Source organism: Staurois parvus, unplaced genomic scaffold (assembly GCF_062004578.1).
Source record: "Staurois parvus isolate SC_StPar_1 unplaced genomic scaffold, SC_StPar_1.0 ptg000025l, whole genome shotgun sequence".
In the NCBI taxonomy this organism is placed as follows: domain Eukaryota; kingdom Metazoa; phylum Chordata; class Amphibia; order Anura; family Ranidae; genus Staurois; species Staurois parvus.
In genome coordinates, this window is record NW_028317821.1 from 19,150,429 (window position 1) to 19,176,142 (window position 25,714).

At 43.7% G+C, this 25,714-nt stretch overlaps 1 protein-coding gene across 1 annotated transcript in view; it reads left to right on the forward strand.

Moving 5' to 3' along the window:
• PTPRQ (protein tyrosine phosphatase receptor type Q) overlaps nt 1-25,714 on the forward strand; it is a 221,273-nt gene that overhangs the window by 193,423 nt on the left and 2,136 nt on the right. Inside the window, exons 32-37 of the mRNA XM_089652140.1 lie at nt 9,682-9,758; nt 13,645-13,779; nt 13,873-13,998; nt 16,584-16,732; nt 17,979-18,114; nt 25,317-25,440. Of these exons, the coding sequence (XP_089508266.1) occupies nt 9,682-9,758; nt 13,645-13,779; nt 13,873-13,998; nt 16,584-16,732; nt 17,979-18,114; nt 25,317-25,440 (747 nt within the window). The remainder of the gene's footprint in view (nt 1-9,681; nt 9,759-13,644; nt 13,780-13,872; nt 13,999-16,583; nt 16,733-17,978; nt 18,115-25,316; nt 25,441-25,714) is intronic.

Sequence of the window (25,714 nt, forward strand, 5' to 3'; positions counted from 1 at the left end):
CAGTGGAGGGAGAGGCAGAGGGGGGTGGCAGAGGTGGAGCGGCTGGTGAGGTGGATGAGTCTGGCAGCGGAGTTCAGGATGGTCTGAAGCGGGGAGAGTTTGCACTGGGGTAGGCCGGTGAGGAGGGAGTTGCAGTAGTCAAGGCGTGAGATAATCAGGGAGTGCACAAGTAGTTTAGCGGTGTCTGGGGTAAGGAAGGTGCGTATTTTGGCGATATTGCGGAGGTGGAGCCTGCATGTGTTTGTCAGTGATTTGACATGAGGTTGGAAGGAGAGGTTAGAGTCCAGAATGACCCCAAGGACTTTGGCTTGTGGGGCGGGATTGATGGTGGTGATGGTGGACAATAGAGTATGGTGTTATCTGCTTTCCCACCGCCCTATACCAGATATACTGCTATAGGATGGCAGGGGTGCGCAAAATCATATATATATGCGGCCTCGGCTGTCAACCACTGGGTCCCGACCGGTGATTACTCGCCAGCATCTGTTGATCGCAGAGCATTACTGACAGATGGAGAGAACTGTAAGTAGCATAGCAGAGCCATACAAAACAGTGTGTTTACAGTTGAAAGCACTAATACAGCACACAGTAAAACAGCACATAGCACACAGTTAACTCTTTGATCTCCCCACACGTTAACCCCTTCCTGCCCAATGCCATTAGTACAGTGTCAGTGCTTTTTTGTAGCACTGTTCACTGTATTGGTGTCACAGGGGATGTCAGTGATACCAAGTCACTGGGAGATCTCCTGCCACCATCCCAGATGGAGCACAAATTGTGCCAATTCAATAAGGTGCTGTGGAAGAATATCGGTCAAATTTCCTGATAATGGCAAGATCCCCTCTCATGGGGGACTACTTGGGGTCCAAGGCCAATTTGGAGAAGAAAAGAGGACTATATGGATGGAATAATGGGTGTCTAGGCTGGACATCTTGCATAGTATGCACTGGAACTTCTGGCTTCACTACATCCAATAAGGTGTCCAGCACAACAGGAAATTATGTTATTGAAAGGCAAATCTGTCTCTCACTGACACTGTGGACTGATTCACTTTAATAGAAAAACAAACCAGTCCTGGATTAGCAATAAGTACAAAACACCTTGCTGATGCTACCAACTAGTTTTTTTCAGTCATTGGGCCCCCCCAAAATTTTATCTAACAGAATTACTAGCTACTGCCACCTATCTTAGCCTGCTACATTTACTAGCTCATGCCAACTATCCTGGAATATTGCAGTACTCTGGCACTGTGAAGGTACCACAAATATTGTTTCCACAGACTGACCTCAGCTTATACTGTTCCACAACACCACGTACAGCTTAAAGGTATATCTCATACATCTAACTTAAAGGATTGGTGTTTTTTCCATGTTGCTCTCTAAGTTGCATTAAAAAGAGGACCCTCTTCTTACTGTATGGTATTTTAACCCCCCCCCCATGAATCAAACCCAAGCACATATGCTCATTCTTAGTCACATGCTCCTTTATACCTGGTGTTTTCTTTGCTCATAATACGATGTACAGGGTGGCATTGGAGCAAAGGGATTGTGAGAATGTTCTGCCTGGGAGGGGGGCACTTACACTGGCAAAGCACAGGTTCCCATACCTGCACTAAACAGGGGTGTATTTACCACAAGGCAAAGAAGGCATTTGCCTAGGGCAGCATTTTTCAGGGGGGCAGCAGCATTTGTCAGGGGGGCCGCAGCATTTGTCAGGGGGGCAGCGCCGCCCCCTGAAAGAAGGGATGGAAGAAGGGACACACACAGCATGGGGACCAGGTGGGATCTGCTAGAGGCTGTGGGTTGCTTGATGGTGTATGCAGAGCCTGACTCTTGTACCCAGAAATGTCCGGAACTGTGAAGGTGAGTGTCTCTTCCCAGGGTGGGAGGTTGCCAGTGTATGGGGGGCAGTGGTACTGGAAGGCTCTCTCAGGTAGGGGTGGGGGGCTGGGGTGTTGGTCAATGTCAGGCTCTCTTCATGAGGGAGGGAGGTGCTGGCCGGTGTCAGGGTCTCTCCGTGGGAGGGCAATTTTTGTGTTGCCTAGTGCAGTGGTCGGCAAGCCGCGGCTCGCGAGCCACATGCGGCTCTTTACACACTTTAATGTGGCTCTTGTGTGCCGGGCGCCCGCTCCCCTCCCTCCTCTCGGGCGGCAGGGACTCTGCAGCGCGATCCAAAAAGAAAACAGCCAGGGCAGTGCGCTCAAATGCAATGATTGGCCAGTCTCGCTGCCACTCACATCCTGATAGCCAGTGATTGGCTGTCAGGATGTGTGTAGGCGGGGCAGCGTGACGAACGTGAGAGGAGCTAGGCTCCTCTCACAGTCCGCCCTGAAGACCGGAACGGCGCGGGAACACGGCGAGAGGAACGCGCGGAGCAAAGGTAAGTGAATTGACACAGGGGGGACTTGGCTTACTACTTGCTACTTACTTACTACTACTATATGAGGGATGAATTAATATGGGGGATGAATTACTATAGGGGGGGTGAATTACTATGGGGGATGAATTACTATATGGGGGATGAATTACTATGGGGGATGAATTACTATATGGGGGATGAATTACTATGGAGGATGAATTACTATGGGGGATGAATTACTATATGGGGGATGAATTACTATGGGGGATGAATTACTATATGGGGGATGAATTACTATATGGGGGATGAATTACTATGGGGGATGAATTACTATATGGGGGATGAATTACTATGGAGGATGAATTACTATGGGGGATGAATTACTATGGGGGATGAATTACTATATGGGGGATGAATTACTATGGGGGATGAATTACTATGGGGGATGAATTACTATGGGGGATGAATTACTATATGGGGGATGAATTACTATATGGGGGATGAATTACTATGGGGGATGAATTACTATGGGGGATGAATTACTATGGGGGATGAATTACTATATGGGGGATGAATTACTATGGGGGATGAATTACTATGGGGGATGAATTACTATATGGGGGATGAATTACTATGGGGGATGAATTACTATGGGGGATGAATTACTATATGGGGGATGAATTACTATATGGGGGATGAATTACTATGGGGGATGAATTACTATATGGGGGATGAATTACTATGGGGGATGAATTACTATATGGGGGATTAATTACTATAAAAACTTATTGAAACTAAAAACAGTGTACCATCCTATGTATTTTCAGTTTTAAAAATGTGGCTCTCAAAATAAATTTCAATCGTGGTTTTAGCGAGATTTGGCTCAGTTGAAAAAAAAGGTTGCCCACCACTAGCCTAGTGCACCATGAAACCTAAACACACCACTGGCACTAAAACTGAGATAATTGAAGTTCATGTAACTTTATCATACAATCTATAATTATAAGCAAGCTACCATGTTACTCCAAATAAGTAAACAAATTGTGAATTGGATAGTTTTCCTCTTTTATCCATTACTGGATAGGATGTTGTCTGTTATCATATTTTGCCGTCTTGGTTTGAAATACAATCTCCTATTATACAATGTATGTGTTTTGAATCTTCCCTTACATAAAACATGGTTTGAAAAGTTGACCCCTTTTTTGTTTCATTTGATAATAATTGTGAATGTATCAATAAAATACCTAGCATGAAGCTATTTAGGAGTGTGACTCAGGAAAGTGTACATCTGTGCCTATAGCAATACTCAGGGGTTGATTTACTAAAACAGAAGAGTGCAATATCTGGTTCAGCTTTGCACAGAAACCAATCAGCTTCCAGGTTGAACAAACTGAAGTTAGAAGCTGATTGGCTACCATGCACAGCTGCACCAGACTTTGCACTCTCCAGTTTTAGTAAATCAACCCCGTAGGGTCTTAATTATCAGGTTTGTTTATCGTTTTTACTAATAACAACAAATGAGTCTTTCCCTGTTTTACACTACAATAGTTGGTATCTGCAATGCACGTTAAAAAATAATGTCTGCAATGTTTTGAAAAACTCATATACAGTTACTTAAAAGTGTATGTATAGGCAAAAGCTTTTACGTGTAAGATAGAGTAGGGAGAGGTTAAAACCCCTGCCATGTTATTTTGTTTCCTCACTGTCTGTGTTTCACTGGGTTTCCCTTCACTTGCTGTCCTGGAGATGCAACAAGAAGGTACAAGAAATCTCCCACAATTAGAGAAGACAGTTATCACCAGAACAGGTGGTCCACCTTGGAAGATTTCCTCTTACCTCTTGTTATGGGGACAACACAAAAAAATTGTGATTTCCCCTTATTTTCTCTCTTGATGAAAATAGTCACCAGTACAAATAGAGGGGTGGATATCTCCAATGGAGGCATAGACAGCAATACACAAAATGAGTCTAAGCCTTCAATACTTTACTCAAAGCTAAAAAAAAAGGTTTTGCCTAGGGATACACTTTAACTTTTTTTTTTTTTGGACAAGGCTTTCTATTATACTATTGTTAATGCAACCCCGATTTGTAATGCCCTGATGATCAGTGTAGCCCCAGCAGTGCCACCTGTCAGTGTCCATCAATGCCACCTGTCAGTGCTCATCAAGGCCACCTGCCAGTGCCCATCAGTGCCACATCAATGCCACATAACAGTGCTTACCAGTGCACATCAATGCCACATATCAGTGCCCATCTGAGCTGCCTTTCAGTTTCACCTATCAGTGCCAGTCAGTGCCACCTATCAATGCCAGTCAGTGCCACCTATCAGTTCTGCCAATCAGTGCCACCTATCAGTGCCAGTCAGTGCTGCCTAGCAGTGCCGCCTAACAGTGCCAGTCAGTGCCACCTAACAGTGCCAGTCATTGCTGCCTATCAGTGCCACCTATCAGTGCTGCCTATCAGTGCCATATATGAGTGCTGCCTTTCAGTGCCCATCAGTGATGCCTGTCAATGCCCATCAGTGCCACCTACCAGTGCCTCCTCATCAGTGCCCATCAGTGCAGCCTATCAGTGCCCATCACTGCAGCCTCATTAGTGCATATCAGTGAAGGAGAAAAATCACTTATTTACAAAATTTTATAACAAAAACTAAGAAAAAACATTTTTTCAAAATTTTCAGTTGTTTTTGGTTTGTTTAGCAAAAAATAAAAAACCCAGAGGTGATTAAATACCACCAAATGAAAGCTCTATCTGTCTCAAAAAATGATAAAAATTTCATATGGGTACAATGTTGCATGACCGCACAATTGTCATTCAAAGTGTGACAGTGCTGAAAGCTGAAAATTGGCCTGGGCAGGAAGGGGGTATAAGTGCCCTGTAGCCAAGGGATTAAAATGACACTAAAATTATAAGTCTGGTACAGAACACTGCAAAAATATTTACAAATAATTTTTTTTTTTTAAATGTTGCACTGTAATGCAACGCTGAAACAAAAATACCAAACAAAACGTAAAAAAATGAAATATAATGATTAGAAAAATAGAATAAAATGTGTGTAAACTAAGGGTCAATAATTGGTTAAATAGGAACTATCATTTGCAGATCAAAGTTCATCCCTTTGATCTGCAGATTATTATTATTATACAGTATTTATATAGTGCCAACAGTTTTCTCAGCACTTTACAATATAACGGGAGACAATACAGCAACAATACAGTTCAATACAAGAGGGATAGGAGGGTCCTGCTCCTTGGAGCTTACAATCTAAGAGGGGGGGCTGGTGGTACAAAAGGTAATAACTGTGGGGGGTGAACTGATAGGAGAAATAGAAGATTGGGTTATTAGCTGAAGGCAGGATAGGCTTCCCTGAAGAGATAGGTTTTCAGAGATTACCTAAAAGTGGGCAGAGTAGGCGATAGACGGATAGATTGGGGTAGAGAATTCCAGAGGATGGGGGAGGCTCTGGAGAAGTCTTGTAGATGAGCATGGGAGGAGACAAGGGAGCTAGAGAGCAGGAGGTTGTGGGAGGAGCAGAGAGGATGGTTTGGGTGATATTTGGAGACAAGATTGGTGATGTAATTTGGGGCAGAGTTGTAAATGGGTTTATATGTTATTTGTTAATGTTTTGAATTCTATTTGTTGGGCAATGGGAAGCCAGTGGAGGGATTGGCAGAGAGGAATGGCAGATATGGAACGATTAGTAAGGTGTATGAGTCTGGCAGCAGCATTCATGATAGACTGAAGAGAGGATAGCCTGCGATTAGGTAGGCCAATGAGGAGGGAGTTACAATAGTCAAGGAGAGAGATAACAAAGGGAGTGAATAAGTTGCTTAGTGGTTTCAGTGGTTAAAAACGGGCGTATCTTGGAGGTGAAGTCTACAAGATTTGGACAGTGATTTTGGGCTGAAAGGACAGATGGGAGTCCATAATTACTAGTACCGTGGCATGAGTGGAGGGACTGATGGTTGTATTCAGATGACTGAAATAGAATAGCTACAAAAGCATATTACTTTGTATCTTTCTATCTCATGTCTGAACAGTGTCTGTAAACACTGTGTCAGACAATCTGCTTTTTGAAAACAGCAAATATTATAGCTGCTTATTTACATAGTAACTCCTGGCTGTGTTATTGACAGTTTGGAATTGCTGGCAAGTGTAAGGGGGGTAAGGAGCAGAAGTGGCATAAGGACAAACTATACTACACCATCCTATGTATTGTGATGACTTTGTTTGGACATGTGTAGTACAACTAGTATCCAGAACTGGGTAAAGTGTATATACAGTAAAGCCAAAAGTTTTCTTTTTTAATTTTGAATGGAAAGTGAGGCATTGGAATCTCTGTCAGGTTTTATTGCTGTCTGCATCCCTGCTCCAAATTTACTCTCATTGTTTTTCTGGTGACCATTGTCGTTGAGAATGGAAGTGAAAATGAATCCAACAATTTAAGTTGTTAGCAGAAGAGGAAAAGAGGGAAATCGTTTTCCATTGACAGCAGTCTATTAGGGTATTTACTTATCTTTGAAGAGATTATTTTTGCATTTGTGTCTCAGTTGGGGATATTCTTTCACTTCCTGACCTATAGGCACAACTGGAAGTGAAATGATATCCCTGAATGGGATTCAAATGCAAAAATGCTAAGATATTCCTGACAGGGGTTTCAATCCTTAAAAACCCATTAAAAAGTTCTGGCTTTAACCACTTGCCTACAGGGAACTTATACCCCCTTCCTGCCCAGGCTAATTTTCTGCTTTCAGCGCTGTCACACTTTGAATAACAATTGTCATGCAACACTGTACCCATATGACAGTTTACCATTTTTTTTAGACAGATAGAGCTTTATTTTGGTGGTATTTAATCACCTCTGGGTTTTTATTTTTTGCTAAACAAACCAAAAACAACGGAAAATTTTGAAAAAAATAAGTTTTTTTTCGTAGTCTTTGTTATTCAATTTTGTAAATAAGTGATTTTTCTCCTTCACTGATGTGTGCTAATTAGGCTGCAGTGATGGGCACTGATAGGCTGCACTGATGGGCACTGGTAGTTGGCACTGATGGGCATTGGCAGGCATCACTGATGGGCACTGAAAGGCAGCACTCATATATGGCACTGTTAGGCAGAAATGATAGGCGGCACTGATAGGTGACACTGACTGGCACTGATAGGCGGCACTGACTGGCACTGTTAGGCGGCTCTGATAGGCAGCACTGATGGGCACTGATGCGCACTGATAGGCGGCACTAACGGGCACTGATAGGCAGCACTAACTGGCACTGATAAGCGGCACTGACTGGCACTGATAGGTGGCACTGATTGGCATTGATAGGTGGCACTGATAGGTGGCACTGAAAGGCAGCTCAGATGGGCACTGATATGTGGCATTCATGTGCACTGGTAGGCACTGATATGTGGCATTGATGTGGCACTGATGGGCACTGGCAGGTGGCATTGATGGGCAATGACAGGTGGCATTGATGGGCACTGACAGGTGGCACTGCTGGGGCTACACTGATCATCAGGGCACACTGATCATCAGTGCCCTGATGATCAATGTACATGTCCCTTCCGCAGAAAGCCGATTACCGGCTCTCCTCTCCTCTCGAGAGAACTGCCGATAACCGCCATTTCCTTATTTACATGCAATCAGCTGTGATTGGACACAGGTGATCACAAGATAGAGCCGACGTCTTCATCTCTTTCCATTAATCGGTGATCCGCTGTGTCCCATGTGCGGTTAGAGTGGGAGGACGTAATATGACGTCCTCCCAAAACGACAGAATCACCTTGTGCTCGTCATTTCCTTATATGGCGGGTGGGAGGCGGTTAAACATGTTTTGAGCTGACTGGCATCTACAATAATTCTCAACTGTGAAGTTTTTTTTATTATTATACAGGATTTATATAGCACCAACAGTTTGCTCAGCACTTTACAGTATAAAGGGAGACAATACAGCAACAATACAGTTCAATACAAGAGGGTTAGGAGGGCCCTGCTCCTTGGAGCTTACAATCTAAGAGGTATATATCTATATATTATTATTATACAGGATTTATATAGTGCCAACAGTTTGTTCAGCACTTTACAATATAACGGGAGACAATACAACAACAATACAGTTCAATACAAGAGGGATAGGAGGGCCCTGCTCCTTGGAGCTTACAATCTAAGAGGTATATATCTATATATTATTATTATACAGGATTTATATAGCACCAACAGTTTGCTCAGCGCTTTACAATATAACGGGAGACGATAAAGCAACAATACAGTTCAATACAAGAGGGATAGGAGGGCCCTGCTCCTTGGAGCTTACAATATAAGAGGTATATATCTATATATTATTATTATACAGGATTTATATAGTGCCAACAGTTTGCTCAGCACTTTACAATACAACGGGAGACAATACAGCAACAATACAGTTCAATACAAGAGGGATAGGAGGGCCCTGCTCCTTGGAGCTTACAATCTAAGAGGTATATATCTATATATTATTATTATACAGGATTTATATAGTGCCAACAGTTTGCTCAGCACTTTACAATATAACGGGAGACAATACAGCAACAATACAGTTCAATACAAGAGGGATAGGAGGGCCCTGCTCCTTGGAGCTTACAATATAAGAGGTATATATTTATATATTATTATTATACAGGATTTATATAGCACCAACAGTTTGCTCAGCGCTTTACAATATAACGGGAGACAATACAGCAACAATACAGTTCAATACAAGAGGGATAGGAGGGCCCTGCTCCTTGGAGCTTACAATATAAGAGGTATATATCTATATATTATTATTATACAGGATTTATATAGTGCCAACAGTTTGCTCAGCACTTTACAATATAACGGGAGACAATACAGCAACAATACAGTTCAATACAAGAGGGATAGGAGGGCCCTGCTCCTTGGAGCTTACAATCTAAGAGGTATATATCTATATATTATTATTATACAGGATTTATATAGCGCCAACAGTTTGTTCAGCACTTTACAATATAAAGGGAGACAATACAGCAACAATACAGTTCAAGGGGAGTTAGGAGTTAGGAGGGCCCTGCTCCTTGGAGCTTACAATCTAATTTAAAGGATCTTCTTCTTGGATCTGAGAAATAGAACTCTGCTAATGAAGGAAACAAATCATAAACCTTTCTCTGTAACAATGATACTATAGTGTATGGACACCACTGCATGCAATATCTCGAAACAGTAAAAAATATATATTTGTATTTTTTATACTGACTTTAATTTATGACAGATAGCCTGGACTAGTTTTATGCACACACTATAATAATGTGAATTGCACTTTTGTGTCACAGATAACAATAACCGTGTAAAGCTAATTGCGGATGCTGGTGTGCCTGGCTCAGATTACATCAACGCAAGCTATGTGTCTGTAAGTATAAAAATACTTTATGGTAAACCACTCTGGTTAAGGAAGCAAGTCTAAAACCACAGTTCAAACATCCCTAATACTCCTGGCATGCAGAAACCTTTGAATCATTACTCATGTTCTTCTGGCACAGTAATTACATTCTTGTTACATTTTTATTAAAAGCAATTCCAAATTAAAAAAAAGTAAAGCTGTCTAATTATGGAAGAGTGAGAAAAGTCTATATAAAGAAGACACCAATTAATAACACTAATAACACTTACTAGAAATATATGAAAGAAGAGAACCCTTGGTAAATGTCAGACATGACAAGAAATTCTTTGTGTTCAAGGGCTCATAAAAGAAGAAATATAATACAATTATATTTTCTATCACACAAAACTGATTTTTTTGTAAATGAAAGTTTTTTTTGCTTAAAGTGTAACTAAACCCACACTCACTATGGAACTTAGGGGTTAATCCTCTGCATTGTGTAAAAAGGATGTTTGATCCTGTCTTCTCTGATCCTCCCCTTCTTCCACATTCCCCATTTCATCTCCTGATAGAACACAGCCTCGGGGACACTCTGAACTAGCTCAGTTTGGTGTGTATTGCTAGAGAGTTTTTTCTTTTTCTTGGGAGAGTGCATGTGATTAGTACAGGGCCAATCAACACTGTCCAGATAGAGGGTCAGGGGTTATGCAATCTCATAGGGCAGTGAGAGGAGAATGAAAACTGCTCCTACAAGCTTTAACCAGTGCTTGGCTGGACACTGATAGAAGTCACAAGACTGGATCTAACTGCTGATGAGAAAAAGGTATTTAGCAGTTTATATTTACTAAAATAATTGCAGTGCCATGTCCTGTGTACTGTGGGAGACCAGATATAGTGAATGCAGGGACCTGGGTTTAGTAACACTTTAAGGGGAAGGTAAATGATAATTAGCTGAATAATCTATTGGCTCCTTAACCACTTCCTGTCTGGACACTTTTACCCCCTTCCTGTCCAGGGCAATTTTCAGCTTTCAGTGCTATCACACTTTGAATGACAATTGCACAGTCATGCAACACTGTAACCATATTCATTTTTTACCATTTTTTGAGACAGATAAAACTTTATTTTGGTGGTATTTATTCACCGCTGGGATTTTTATTTTTTTTGCTATGTAAATAAAATGTCCAAAAATTTTGAAAAAAAGTGTTTTTCTTATAAAAGTTTGCAAATAAATAATCTTTCATCATAAATCTTGGCTGAAATGTATTCTGTTATCATTTTAGTAAAAAAAAATAAGCCACATTAGTTTATAACCCAAAATTATAATTTTTTTAAATTTTTTTACATTTTTATTTTATTTTTTTATATTATTATTTATGTTTTTTGTTTGTTTTACATACTGTCACCCTAGCAGTACAGTGTCACTACTTGTGGGGGGTGATGAAGATTTTTTTTTTACAGTGATTGCTTTTACACCCATGTAGGATGTAAAAGCAATCATTTCTCTTTCTCTCTGGCTGCATTCTTGCAGCCATTGAGAACTACTGAGTGAGCTGTGATTGGTCACAGCTTGCCACATGGTACAAGGCTGTTGTGAATAACCTTGTACCATGTGACCTCTGTGATCATTCACAGATTTCACACGTAGTAAGCAATGATGTCACAAGTGACATCTTGCTTACTACTTTGCATGTGATCAGTAAGCAATGATGTCACAAGTGACATCTTGTTTACTACTTTGCATGTGATCACTGATTGGCCAATCAGTGATCACATGATCGGGACCTCGTACAGAGATCCCATCCGACGATCAGTGTTTCACTGAGTCCGGAGAACACAGCGGGCACCGGATTGCGGTGCTGCGCACTCCCAGGGAGTGCGCACAGCTAGAAATGGCAGGTGCTGTTTATGAACGGCAACCCGCCCCTGGAGTGCCACCGTCCTGCCATTTATAAACAGAAGGCGGACGGCAAGTGGTTAAGGTGTCTTGAATTTTGATGGACATGATTGTAAACCCTCACCTTGTAAAACAACCCATTCAATTTAAAATATAAATTGCAAAACATTTGTGCATAGATGTTAAAAGAAAACTTTTAAAAACCTTGTTTCCCATTTTTATTAAGTGATCACAGTCCCTCTGTTCTCAGATGCAGAGAGAGCTGGGGGAGGAGAAGCCGCAGTACACTGATCTTCCCAGTGAAAGTGGTGCTCTCATGCTTAGTGTGGTCAGTTTTTAATAGTAAAGCAGAGGAACTAGAAGGAACACCAGGGGTTTCACACAAAGGAAGCAATACAAGTACATGGTACAGCAGGGACATATCAGGAATATAACATGTTGGGTTTACATATTCATTAAAGCTGATCATTTTTTGGCTGCTTGCACTGTAGAAATAAACTACGACTAATAAAGTGTGTGCAATATATGTATACTACTGTGTTTTGTAATATATTTACTTTCATCCCCCCCGTACAGTATTGTCTGTACGGAATGTCCAGCACTGCAACTTACAGTTTCATCTGCAGAACACAGATCACAGCAGATCGCTAGCTCTGCAGCTTGTGCATTCTAAAAATGTATTGCATTTTCTTTAATGAATGCAAGGTATTCTGTGACTGGAGGAGGGGAGATTGTGATATTCATCCATACCTTCTCCATTCATAGAATGCCTTGCATTGCCCGAAAAGAATTCAAGACGTTTTCAGAATGGATGAACTGCAGAGCAAGTGACCCACTGTGATCAGTGTACTCCAGACCCAACTCTAAGTTTCAGCACCCCATGTTCACTTTCAGTAAAGAATTCCCCACTTTAATCGTATTTAATTTTAGCGCTGTTAGTTCTACTGTCTGCACACAGCAGAGTCTTTATTAACTATGATGTACAATATGTATGATATATATTTTATGGAGCTGCCATAACAGTCATCATAGAGAGTTTACTCCATATCTTTTTCATTTATCTGAATTATAGTGAGAATGCACACTCCTACATTACAATTTGGGGGAGATTTACTAAAACTGGTGCCCTCAGAATCTGGTGCAGCTGTGCATAGTAGCCAATCAGCTTCGAAGTTCGGCTGGTTGGTTTCTATGCAGAGCTGCACCAGATTTTGCATGCTCCAGTCTTAGTAAATAAACTCCTACATAACCCAATTCTAAGGGAGAAGAGGGATTGCTAAAATCACAGATTACTAGTTCAGCAGATCAGAAAAGGGTCACATTTAAATTCTTAAATATAACAATAAGATGAATCACAATAAAGAACGGGTGGGGCTGGGCTCTTGTAACACAGGTAATATTTTTACACATTTCCCCTACTATAGACAGATGAATGGCTAAAGTAGATGATCCTGTTAGAATACCGTATTAGAATAGCTGCCTAGATTGATATTAAATGTTTTTTAAAATAACAAACATGTCATGCTTACCTGCTTCGTTCAATGATTTTGCACAGAGCAGCCCCAGTCCTACTCTCCTTGGGTCCTCAGCACTCCAGGCCCCTCCCTCCTGCCTGGTGCCCCTACATTTAGCAGTTTGCCATGGGGGCACCCAAGCAGGCTTGCACCAGAGATGCTGCTCTGTGTGTCCATTCACACACGGAGCATGGCTCAGCCTGCCCCCACTCTCTCCTCATTGGCTCACTGGCTGTGATTAACAGTAAAGGGAACCAATGGATACAGCTGCTGTCTACAGCCAAAGAGGAGGGAGAGGCCCGGGAGAGTCGAGGCTCTCATGTACATCGCTGGATCGAGATGAGGCTCAGGTAAGTATTAGGAGGGCTGGGGGCACTACTATACACAGAACGTTTTTTATCTTCATGCATAGAATACATGATAGTAAAAAAACCTTGTGCTGCTGAAAAACAAGACTGTTATAATTTATTCAGAGTTTGGTCCATAACAATATGTGTCATTTCAGGGGTATATTTGTCCTAATGAATTCATTGCTACACAAGGACCACTGGCTGGAACTGTGGGAGATTTTTGGAGAATGGTTTGGGAAACGCGAGCAAAAACTGTAGTGATGCTAACTCAGTGCTTCGAAAAGGGCAGAGTAAGTTTAAAACTATTACATATATATATATATATATATATATATATATATATATATATTACAGTTTATATTAATTTGGTACTCTTTCTACAGATCAGATGTCATCAATACTGGCCAGAGGACAACAAACCAGTGACAGTTTTTGGGGATATTGTGATCACCAAAGTTGTTGAAGATGTTCAAATCGACTGGACCATTAGAGACCTTAAAGTTGAAAGGGTAATGAATTCACTTATCTTACTGTCAATACTTTCCCATATTTTTTCTTCTGTTTTTAGAGTGGAACATGTAACATGTTCCCGCTCCTGCAATGGCTCAGCGATCTGAGCTCCATGTGTGTGTGCGTGAGTGACAGCAGTATGGGGGGAAGTTCCCTGTACCAGCTGTCATTTTTTGAAAACAGCACAGCCATGTGGGACTCTTGCCTTCAAAGCCTCATTATTTATTTACAGACTTCTGTGAATGAATCAACTGCAAGAAACTACATCCGTTGCGGATGTTGGCTTTTATTTCTCAATGAACTACCACTGCCCTGTTGAGCGTAGTAGTAGTTCATTGATTCTTCCTGTCAGTGTGAAGCTGGCCTGCCCATACAATGTACAGCAGACAGCTTACAATAACAGTCTGCAGGAGTCATGCATGACACCAGCTATCTGCTGATTGTTTTTGCAATGCTTTCCAGACTCCTTAAAATAATATAAATATAACAAAATGTGCATTTATTAATTTTTTTAAAAAGGTGAACTTATCCTTTAAGCCTAGTAAGCCTAGAAAACGGAGCGATTGTCTGATAATCTGTTCATGTGAAATTATCTGAAAGGGCAAGCAAGAAAATGTTTTTTCATTGAATACCAGATCGACCAATTTTCATTTAATCAGTACAGTATTCATCCCAAAAAAATTGAGTGACTACGACCACAGATGCTTGGAAACGAAAGAGTACGTAACATTACAATATAATACATTACATAACTTCTGAAGTTGTATTCTGTCACTCAAGAATTTTTGTAACTTTAGTAACCTCTCCATTTTCAATATGAGCCTAGCGTGCCAAAAAAAACCTGACAATCATTTGTTCAATATTCTCATCGTGTGTACGAGGCTTTAGTTCCATTCCAAAAGAATGACTAAAAAAAAAACAAAGATGGATGTTCTTCTATTAGTAACCACTTGCCCTCCAGAGGATTTACCCCCATCCTGACCAGGCCATTTTTTGCATTGCGGCATTGTGTTATTTTTACTGACAATTGCAAAGCTGCACCCAAATTAAATTTACATCCTTTTTTTCCCATGAATTGAGCTTTCTTTTGGTGGTCTTTGATCGCCTGTGCGTGTTTAATTTTTTGCGCTAAAAAAAATAAATCTTGACAATTCTGAGAAAAAAAACAATATTTTTAAATTTTTGCTATTAAACATGTCCAGTAAACAAATTTTAAAAATCTAATCTCGTCATAAATTTAGGCCAAAACGTATTCTGCTACATGTCTTTGATAAAAAAAATCCCAATATGTGTCAATTAATTAGTTTATGTGAAAGTTATAGCATTTACAAATGGCGGTATATACACTGGGATTTTTTTTTTTGTTACTAGTAATGGCGGCGATCAGTGACTTATAGCGGGACTGCAGCTGGCATTCTGACACTGGGGGGAACTGACATCGCAGTGACACCAATACAGTGATCAGTGCTAAAAAAAAAAGCACTAACACTGTACTTATGGCACTGGGCAAGAAAGGGTTAACATGAGGGGCGATCAAGGGGTTAACTGTGTGCTGTGTCCATGTGCTTCACTATAAGCATTCTGCTTTGCATCCAAAGCAGTGTGCACAAGCTGACAGGGAGAACTGTTTTGTTTACAAACAGTTCTCCTCCCCATCGGAGATGCTCGGCAATCACCGGGCGCTGGCAAGTAATCACCAGCCTGGACCCAGTGGTTGACAGCCGCAGCCGTGAATGGCGGCACGTGTGCACGCCCTACCCGGAGATGCAAAATCACGTATATATACGTGATTTTGTGCACCTGCGTCGCCATGTAGCTGTATTTCTCCTACAGGGCTGTCAGGTTAATACATGTGCTTGTTTGTTTGTAATATATCAGAAGGTATCATGGCTAAACAGAACTAATTTAGCTTCTATTCCAGCTGCCTGTCAAATTAACTGGCTAATGTACTCCATCAATCCCTGCACAGCTACTCTATAGCTGTTGTAGTAGAACTACATTCAAAAGCCTGTATGAAACTTTGAATGAGATTTCATAAATGTATTGAATGTGTGGTGTTGCTTAACCCTTCCTTTTCTTGCTAATCTGTTCACCATTTATCTGGGCTAAGTGTGTGAGCCCAAAATCTTACTGACATAAGGTGGGAAAGACTTTTTCTACTATGATATCTTGGAACACAAGACAAGTTTTCAAAATGTACCTCAAATATATTAAATCCAGGATTACCACTCTTATTAGTTGGAAAAAATGTGCCTGCATATACACTATACATACGTACTATTTATTAGCTAATACCACACAGTGTAGTGTTACCAGATTTTTTTCACATTTGAAAAAGATCAAAAAATGGCAAATAACATGAAATGTCACTATGCATAGAGTGCTGCCTCTGTTAAGGCACTGAAACACTTAGGGAACACTTAGGTCTTCTCAGAAGCAGTAGAGAAAATGTGGCTTACGTGTCAGAAGTGACTATTGTAGGAGCTAACGGTTAAAAATAGGCGAGGAAAATGCTATGTTTCCCACCCACTTATATATTTTTCTGACTTTTACATACTGTACCTCCTTCTTTGGTTTATTGCAGCATGGAGATTTTATGATGGTTCGTCAATGCAATTTCACTTCTTGGCCAGAACATGGAGTTCCAGAAAACACAACTGCTTTAATTCATTTTGTAAAGATGGTTAGAGGAAGCAGACCTCACGAAAATACACCAACAATCGTACATTGCAGGTACATTATGATTATACTATGGGGGTCTAACAACACTATACTATGGGGATCTATACTATGGGAGTCTAACAACATAAACAAAAATAAGGAATGCTAAGGAATATTCTGAAACTTACTGCTAATTCTTATCATTAGATATTTACAAAAATTAGTATACAGTGCATTTTTAGTATTTTTTCAAACATTTTTAAAAGTCATGCTTTGTGAATCACTTATATCCAGACAGGGGTTTGAAGCAGTAACATGAAAAACTAATCACTGACATTCTTCATCATTTAGGTTCCCGATGTTGGGATATTTTTGCTGTTGTTTTGCACTGTTTCTACCCAGCTTGGATATTTGGGGGCTTCTCTTATATAGTAAAAACCCAACCAAAGCAGTAGGACCCCTATAATTGCCAAAGTAGGTCTCTGAACTCAACAAGCTTACTACCAGAGGCTTGGAGATAGATATAAGCAAAAAATGAGGTTCCACCAGCCACTTTTTAAAAGTGTAACTGATAAGACACAAACATTTCACCATTTCATAAGTGGTTTGAAGTTACAGTGGTTTTAGGGCCTTCCATTATGTTATTTTGGTCAGTTATATTTTAAACATCTAGAATATGAAAGGGCCACCAACACTTTGTGAACTCTGGTATACTGGTGTATGGTTGGTTTCATTGCCACTAGGCATGCTTTCTTTGCAATATCATATGTCTGTAAAACACGAGGACACAGTTACAAACACAGTAAGTGTGTGCTTTTCCCATGCAGAGTAAAGTGACAGAATGGCTTAATTGTTGGCAGCACCACATACTCACCTTCCCTTCACTCCCTTGATGCTTCATTCACTTCCAGGAGTGACAATAAATATGTGGCTCTTCCTGGTATACGAGAGCCTGTAGTTTCTTTTACACCCCCACATGTGTGTACTTTGCAGTTGGTTTCTCAGGCACCAAAAACTGTCATATGGGGTTAGGGAAAAAGTCCTCAACCCCGTGATAGCTCCAACAAGAATCAACTTGGAGCTTATACACAAAGTTTTTTCTCCATACTCCCAATAGCAAATTAAATAGTAGTAGAATGGACCCGTGGGGAAAGAAAGTATAGGTTGCTGCAGCTCTAAAATGAGCCCAAGGACAAATGTGCCTCCTCATTCAGTACATGAATTTGATTTCCAAACCTTTGCTGTAAAAAGCATTTAAAATGTTGAAAAAGTGTGCTGTACTACCTTTATCAATTAAATAATAATATTGTTATTTTAGTGCGGGAGTTGGACGAGCAGGAGTGTTTATTGCACTGGATCATTTAATCCAACACATTAACCACCATGATTTTGTGGATATTTATGGGCTTGTAGCAGAACTTAGAAGTGAAAGAATGTGTATGGTACAAAATTTGGTAAGTAAAGAAACATTCTGCTGTTACCTACCCCTTTGTACTTTTGTTATATTAGTGTGTAAATGCACAATGTAAAAACATTTAAAAATACTTATACAGCAAAAATGTAAATATATCTGAACCCCTACCTTGTAAAATAGCCCTTTTAGTTTAAAATAGAAAAGCATGGCAAAACATTTGTGTACATATAAAAAATGTAAATACCTTTATTTTTTATATTTGGTAAACACAGAGGTTGAGGTAGTGAAACAGCAGTACAGTGATTTTCCCAGTGAATGACAGTGTAGGGTGGAGGTATCTGCAGAAGTCTTGGCCATTGGAGGACAGGCAGGCTGTTCTCCCAGCACAACCAGAAAACTGTCCACACTGGGATGAATGTGCTCTTCGGTCTAGTGTGGACACATATCAAGAATATGAAATGTTAGAGTAACATATTCTTTAAACTACATAGACTCTAGTGGAATTTATAGCCCATGACATACAGAGAAGTAGTGTGGAGAAGGAGCATTTCTATGGATTAATTGGTCATTGAATCATAGTTTTACTCAAAATGTGAACCCAGACTATCATGGACACACCACCTTGGGGTTTGAGCTCATAGTACTCCTGGACTAAGCAATATTAACACAGCATTACATGAGAGCTACTCAGTCCAGCAGAAAGAATCGCCCATTGCCGCCACAAAGGAAGGACATGTGACATCACTGGACCAGCCTGAAGACTATAGGGTATGTATAGGACACTTTTTAAAAAAAGATCCAAGAAATGCTTTGGGGGTGAGGGGCTGGAGTTCTGCTTTAAAATGATAGGCCCAGTTACAACATTGGGTGAATTGTGGCATAAGCTTCTAATGTTGGGCATAAAATTCCAGGATAGTAGAAGCATCCCCCCTCCTCCCCACCAAAAGGCACCCTTTTTGGAAAATAGACACTCCAAGGTATTTGCTAAGAGGCATAGTAAGTATTTTTCAGATCTCATTTGTTGCCACAAGTTTTTGGAAACTAAAGAAAGAAAACAAAATTGTTTTTTCTTTTCTTTTTCAAAACCCTGTGCAAAAAATATCTGAAAAATTCTTACCATGCCTCTTATCAAATTTTCTACTTTCCAAAAAGGGGTGGGGGGTGTTTATACTATGCTGGCATTTCAGGGTCTCCAAAACTGTGATAGGTAGTGAGAAAGTGACATGAGGAAATATGCCCTTTGAAAGCCTAAAGGTGATCATTCGATTTTGGGGGTCTGTTTGTGGCTAGGCTTCCAAAAAGCCTCTCACATTTGGTATCCCCAAACTCGGGAGAAGTAGCAGAATGTGTTTTAGGGTGTAATTCCACATATACCCATGGCATGTGTGAGCAAATGTAAAAAAAAAAAAAAGTTTGCCATTTTCCAAAAATATTTGGCAAAAAATAAAATTTTCCATGGACTCAGCATGCCTCTCAGAAAATTCCTTGGGGTGTCTACTTAACAAAAAGGGGTAATTTGGAGGGTTTTTGTACTGCCAAGGCATTTTAGCACCTCAAAAAATGTGATAGGCAGTCAGAAAGTAAAAGCTGCATAAATTACAATATATATACCATAGTTTGTAGATGCTATAACTTTCACACAAACCAATTAATATACAGTATACAGCACTAATATATTAGTATTGGGATTTTTTTTTACCAAAGACATGTAGTAGAATACATTTTGGCCTAAATTTATGTCTAAATTTGAGTTTATTGGAAATTTTTGGAAATTGTCTTTGTCAGGAATGGACTGGCCAGCAATAGTGGGACTCAGCTGCCTTATGAGCTGCAGTACCAGGGCTGGCCAGCGGGTGCTCCCAGCAATCAGAGACTCAACCTTGCAGCCAGTCAAACACCTGGAACTAATTATACTGGTGTACCACGCTGCCCGCTACCTGCTGAACCTGGCCTGTGACCCCGACCATTCTCCGCTTGCTCCCCCTGTACCTACCTGCCCGACTGATATTGACCCGGCCTGCCTGGCCGACGCTTGCATTGTATGTACTGTTATCTGTGGGTGGTTGGTTTGGTTTGTTTGCACTGTGTTATGTTTTAGTATTGCACTGCGTTTATGTTTGTATGGTTAGTGTTAATAAATTACATTGTTTATAACATATCTGAAGTCTGCGTTTCCCTGCGTCAGTCACACACCTCTGGTCATACCCGGGAGCCCTGACATTACACCAAGGCCAATCCTGACCAGAAGTGGCTGCACAGGGAAGCCATCTTGGCTTGTTGATGGGAAGGATGGATCTGGATGAGGTTGCGTATTTATATCTGCTAGTGTTTGATGACAGGGAGTATGCTTATCAAACTCTGAAGGAGTATACCCGGGATGAACTGCTAGAATGTATATGGCTCGCTCATGTTCTAGTAGATCAGGGCACAGAGTTCTCTGAGGTGCAGCCTTTGATTGAGGTTTGTGCTGAGTTGGTTTCATCTGGTACCTCCGAATGCAGGGTTGAATTTTTGCCACCATTTAGTGCAGACCAGGTAGAGTCCCTGGTGTGGTTATTAGAGGATGATGTGGGTTACTTTCTGGAGCATTATGCTACATGTTCACCACAGACACTAAGAGATTGTATAAACGCAGTGCAGTCTTTGGTCAGACAGGCTTTGTGTAAGCTCAGCTTTGTTCAACCCATACTACAGACATGGACAGACTTGTTGCACCCAGCCTCAGTCAGCTTACAAAAACCCAGTCCTGCTTCTAATCTATTTCCTCAAAACTCTATTCCTGCATTCCCAACAGCTCCTCCTGCCCTGCTATCTACCGCATGTCAGTACCCTGTTCCCACTCGCTGCACCTATCCTGCCTTTAACCCTGTAAAAAAGCTCTCTGTAGCAACTGCTCCCTCTCCTGTTCCATCCTCCGGTTCTTCTCTGTCTCCAGCTGCTCCATTCGTTTGCAGACCTGCGTTTACTTGCAGTGCTCCAGTAGTTAAAACCAGAAAAAAGCGAAAATTCTTTCCAACCAATACCATCCTGCCAGTATCCAAACCGGTGAACCTGCCTTCCGTGGTTCAGCCTGAAGCCTCTACTCAGCCTGAATCCTCTACTCAGCCTGATGCCTCTACTCGGCCTGATGCCTGTACGCAGCCTGATGCCTCTCTTCAGCCTGAAGCCTCTACTCGGCCTGAAGCCTCTATTTTGCCTGATGCCTCTACTCGGCCTGAAGCCTCTACTCGGCCTGATGCCTCTACTCGGCCTGATGCCTCTACTCGGCCTGAAGCCTCTACTCGGCCTGAAGCCTCTATTCAGCCTGAAGCCTCTACTCAGCCTGAAGCCTCTACTCAGCCGGACGCCGGCATTCAGCCTGATGCCTCTACCCAGCATGATGAACTGATCCAGCCTGACGATCCTATTAGGCCAGTTGACTCGATGCCCGCTGTTGATCCAGATGATCCGGTACCTGATCCGATGCCCGCTGTCGTGCCAATTGACTCAGAGCCCGCTGTCGTACCTGGTGACTCGGTGCCCACTGCCTTGCCAGATGACGCGGTGCCCGCTGGCGAGCCAAATGACCTGATGCCTGGTGACCCAGTGCCCGCTGTCATACCTGGTGACCCGATGCCCGCTGTCGAGCCAGACGATCCAATGCCTGGTGACCCGGTGCCCACTGCCTTGCCAGATGACGCGGTGCCCGCTGGCAAGCCAAATGACCTGATGCCTGGTGACCCAGTGCCCGCTGTCATACCTGGTGACCCGATGCCCGCTGTCGAGCCAGACGATCCAATGCCTGGTGACCCGGTGCCCACTGCCTTGCCAGATGACGCGGTGCCCGCTGGCAAGCCAAATGACCTGATGCCTGGTGACCCAGTGCCCGCTGTCATACCTGGTGACCCGATGCCCGCTGTCGAGCCAGACAATCCGGTACCTGATGACCCGGTGCCCACTGTCGTGCCTGTTGACTCGGAGCCCACTGCCTTGCCAGATGACGCGGTGCCCGCTGTCGAGCCAAATGACCTGATGCTTGGTGACCCGATGCCCGCTGTCCAGCCAGACGATTCAATGTCTGCCCCAGTGCCCGCGGTCATGCCAGTTGACTCGGAGCCCACTGCCTTGCCAGATGACGCGGTGCTCGCTGTCGAGCCAAATGACTTAATGCCTGGTGACCCGATGCCCGCTGTCCAGTCAGACGATCCAATGTCTGACCCAGTGCCCGCGGTCATACCAGTTGACTCGGAGCCCACTGCCTTGCCAGATGACGCGGTGCCCGCTGTCGAGCCAAATGACCTGATGCCTGGTGACCCGATGCCCGCTGTCCAGCCAGACGATCCAATGTTTGACCCAGTGCCAGCGGTCATGCCAGTTGACTCGGAGCCCACTGTCGTGCCTGGTGACTCGGTGCCCGCCGCTTGGCCTGGGGGCCCGAGACCTGTCGCTCCGCCTGGGGGTCCGGCGCCCGCCGCTCCGCCTGAGGGCCCGAGACCTGTCGCTCCACCTGGGGGTCCGGCGCCCGCCGCTCCGCCTGAGGGCCCGAGACCTGTCACTCCATCTGGGGGTCCGGCGCTCGCCGCTCCGCCTGAGGGCCCGAGACCTGTCGCTCCGCCTGGGGGTCCGGCGCCCGCCGCTCCGCCTGGGGGCCCGATGCCTGTTGCCCCGCCTGGGGGCCCGATGCCTGTTGCCCCGCCTGGGGGCCCGATGCCTGTCGCCCCGCCTGGGGGCCCGATGCCTGTCGCCCCTCCTGGGGGCCCGGCACCCGCCGCTCTGCCTGGGGGCCCGATGCCTGTCGCCCCGCCTGGGGGCCCGATGCCTGTCGCCTCGCCTGGGGGCCCGACGCCTGTCGCCCCGCCTGGGGGTCCGATGCCTGTCGCCCCGCCTGGGGGCCCGACGCCTGTCGCCCCGCCTGGGGGCTCGATGCCTGTCGCCCCTCCTGGGGGCCCGATGCCGGTCACCCCGCCTGGGGACCCGATGCTGGTCGCCCCGCCCGGGGGCCCGATGCCTGTTGCCCCGCCCGGGGGCCCGGTGCCTGCTGCTCTGTCCGGGGGCCCGGGGCCTGCTGCTCCACCCGGGGGCCCGCTGCCTGCTGCTCCGCCTGGGGGCCCGGTGCCTGCTGCCCCGCCTGGGGGCTCGGTGCCTGCTGCTCCGCGTGGTGGCCCGCTGCCTGCTGCTTCGCCTGGTAATCCGATGTGCCTCTGCCCGGAGTCCTGCCCGATGTGCCTCTGCCCGGAGTCCTGCCCGATGTGCCTCTGCCCGGAGTCCTGCCCGATGTGCCTCTGCCCAGAGTCCTGCCCGATGTGCCTCTGCCCGGAGTCCAGCCCGGTGTGCCTCTGCCCGGTGTGCCTCTGCCCTATGTGCCTCTGCCCGGAGTCCAGCCCGATGTGCCTCTGCCCGGAGTCCAGCCCGATGTGCCTCTGCCCGGAGTCCAGCCCGATGTGCCTCTGCCCGGAGTCCAGCCCGATGTGCCTCTGCCCGGAGTCCAGCCCGATGTGCCTCTGCCCGGAGTCCAGCCCGATGTGCCTCTGCCCGGTGTGCCGCTGCCCGTAGTGCCTCTGCCCGGAGTCCAGCCCGATGTGCCTCTGCCCGGAGTCCAGCCCGATGTGCCTCTGCCCGGAGTCCAGCCCGATGTGCCTCTGCCCAGAGTCCAGCCCGATGTGCCTCTGCCCGGAGTCCTGCCCGATGTGCCTCTGCCCGGTGTGCCGCTGCCCGGAGTCCTGCCCGGTGTGCCAGTCTTTGATATCCCGCCAGTTACCAGACCCGGGCGGTGGAACATTTTGCCCAGCTAGGACTGTTTGGAGCGTCCTGAGGCCGCTCCTTGAGGGGGGGGTACTGTCAGGAATGGACTGGCCAGCAATAGTGGGACTCAGCTGCCTTATGAGCTGCAGTACCAGGGCTGGCCAGCGGGTGCTCCCAGCAATCAGAGACTCAACCTTGCAGCCAGTCAAACACCTGGAACTAATTATACTGGTGTATTTAAGGGACATTCAGACCTGCAGACTCTGCCTTGGTGTTGTGTTTCTCTTGGGCCCTGTATCCTGTTCCTGCTCTCTGTTCCTGTCTGATTCTCTGCTGACCCTGCTCTGATCCCTGGCTTGTCTGACCATTCTCCTCTGCCTGACCCTCTGTACCACGCTGCCCGCTACCTGCTGAACCTGGCCTGTGACCCCGACCATTCTCCGCTTGCTCCCCCTGTACCTACCTGCCCGACTGATATTGACCCGGCCTGCCTGACGACGCTTGCATTGTATGTACTGTTATCTGTGGGTGGTTGGTTTGGTTTGTTTGCACTGTGTTATGTTTTAGTATTGCACTGCGTTTATGTTTGTATGGTTAGTGTTAATAAATTACATTGTTTATAACATATCTGAAGTCTGCGTTTCCCTGCGTCAGTCACACACCTCTGGTCATACCCGGGAGCCCTGACAGTCTTGGTGCACTTTTGACAAACCTTGACTACCTTTATAGGTTGGTCATAAAGGTTTTATAAATTACTGTTCTTACAGCAGTAAAACAGAATTTTCTTATCACAAGAACACAAGTTGCCTATTTTAATACAACAAAACTTAAAAAATAAAAAAGACTTAGCAAAGACGCCAATACACTTGGCCTAAAGTCTCATGTCCTAAACAAGCACACCTCTACCTACAGTAAAGGCATGGCTTATTTAGAACCTTCACTATTGTGTCTGTGGTTATTATTTGTCTTGATGCACTTTTGGCAAACCTTGACTAGCTGATGCATATCTGAGCTATTCTTTGTAGGAGGTCATAAAGGTTTTATAAATTCCTGTCCTTGCAGAAGTAAAACAGAATTTTTTTGTCTGAACACAAGAACACAAGTTTTCTATTTTTTCCTGGAAAAGTATACAACTTTTGATCTTGCTGGAAGAACAATAAATTGCCCAATTTTGCTTAGGTACACAAACGTTAGCCATCTAAAAATAAAATCACACTTACTAAAGCACATACTTAAAATAGTTACAAGTCTTAGACAAATTAGCAATGTGCTTAGCTTTGCATGTTTCTTGAGATGTACAGTATATCCTGTGTATAGATGGCCCTAGTCTTTGTTGTGACCTGTTAGATATAAAAAACAGTTGGAATGTCTATAGAAAAAAAATTAAATATACAAATACTCTCTATCAAAATAAATAGGTCATATTGTATTACTGAATGCTACTGTATATGTAGATTTTTTATATGAAGGTGATAATGCTAATTTTTCACTAATGCTAACAATCTTCTTTCTCATCTATAGGCCCAGTATATATTTTTATACCAGTGTGTTCTGGACTTATTAGCAAGCAAAGGCAGTAACCAGGCCATCTGCTTTGTTAATTATTCTGCCCTTCAGAAAATGGACTCCTTGGATGCCATGGAAGGTAAGCAGATACACACTGTACCCAACGTGTTTCATTTTCCTTCAAACACAGTTATCTGAACTCTGTCTTTTCTTCCATTTCCCTTACACCTAAAAAATAATTGTCAATTTTGTGTGCAGCAAGTTTCCAAAAGAAAACTCGCATCTATAGATTTAAAGTTTTCCGCTTTTGCACAAACTTGCTTCTTAAGGCCCAGTGATTGTTCTGATGGAAAGTCACAATTATTTAGCAACACATTTGAATGTTATTTTATTGATTTTGTATGAATTTATTA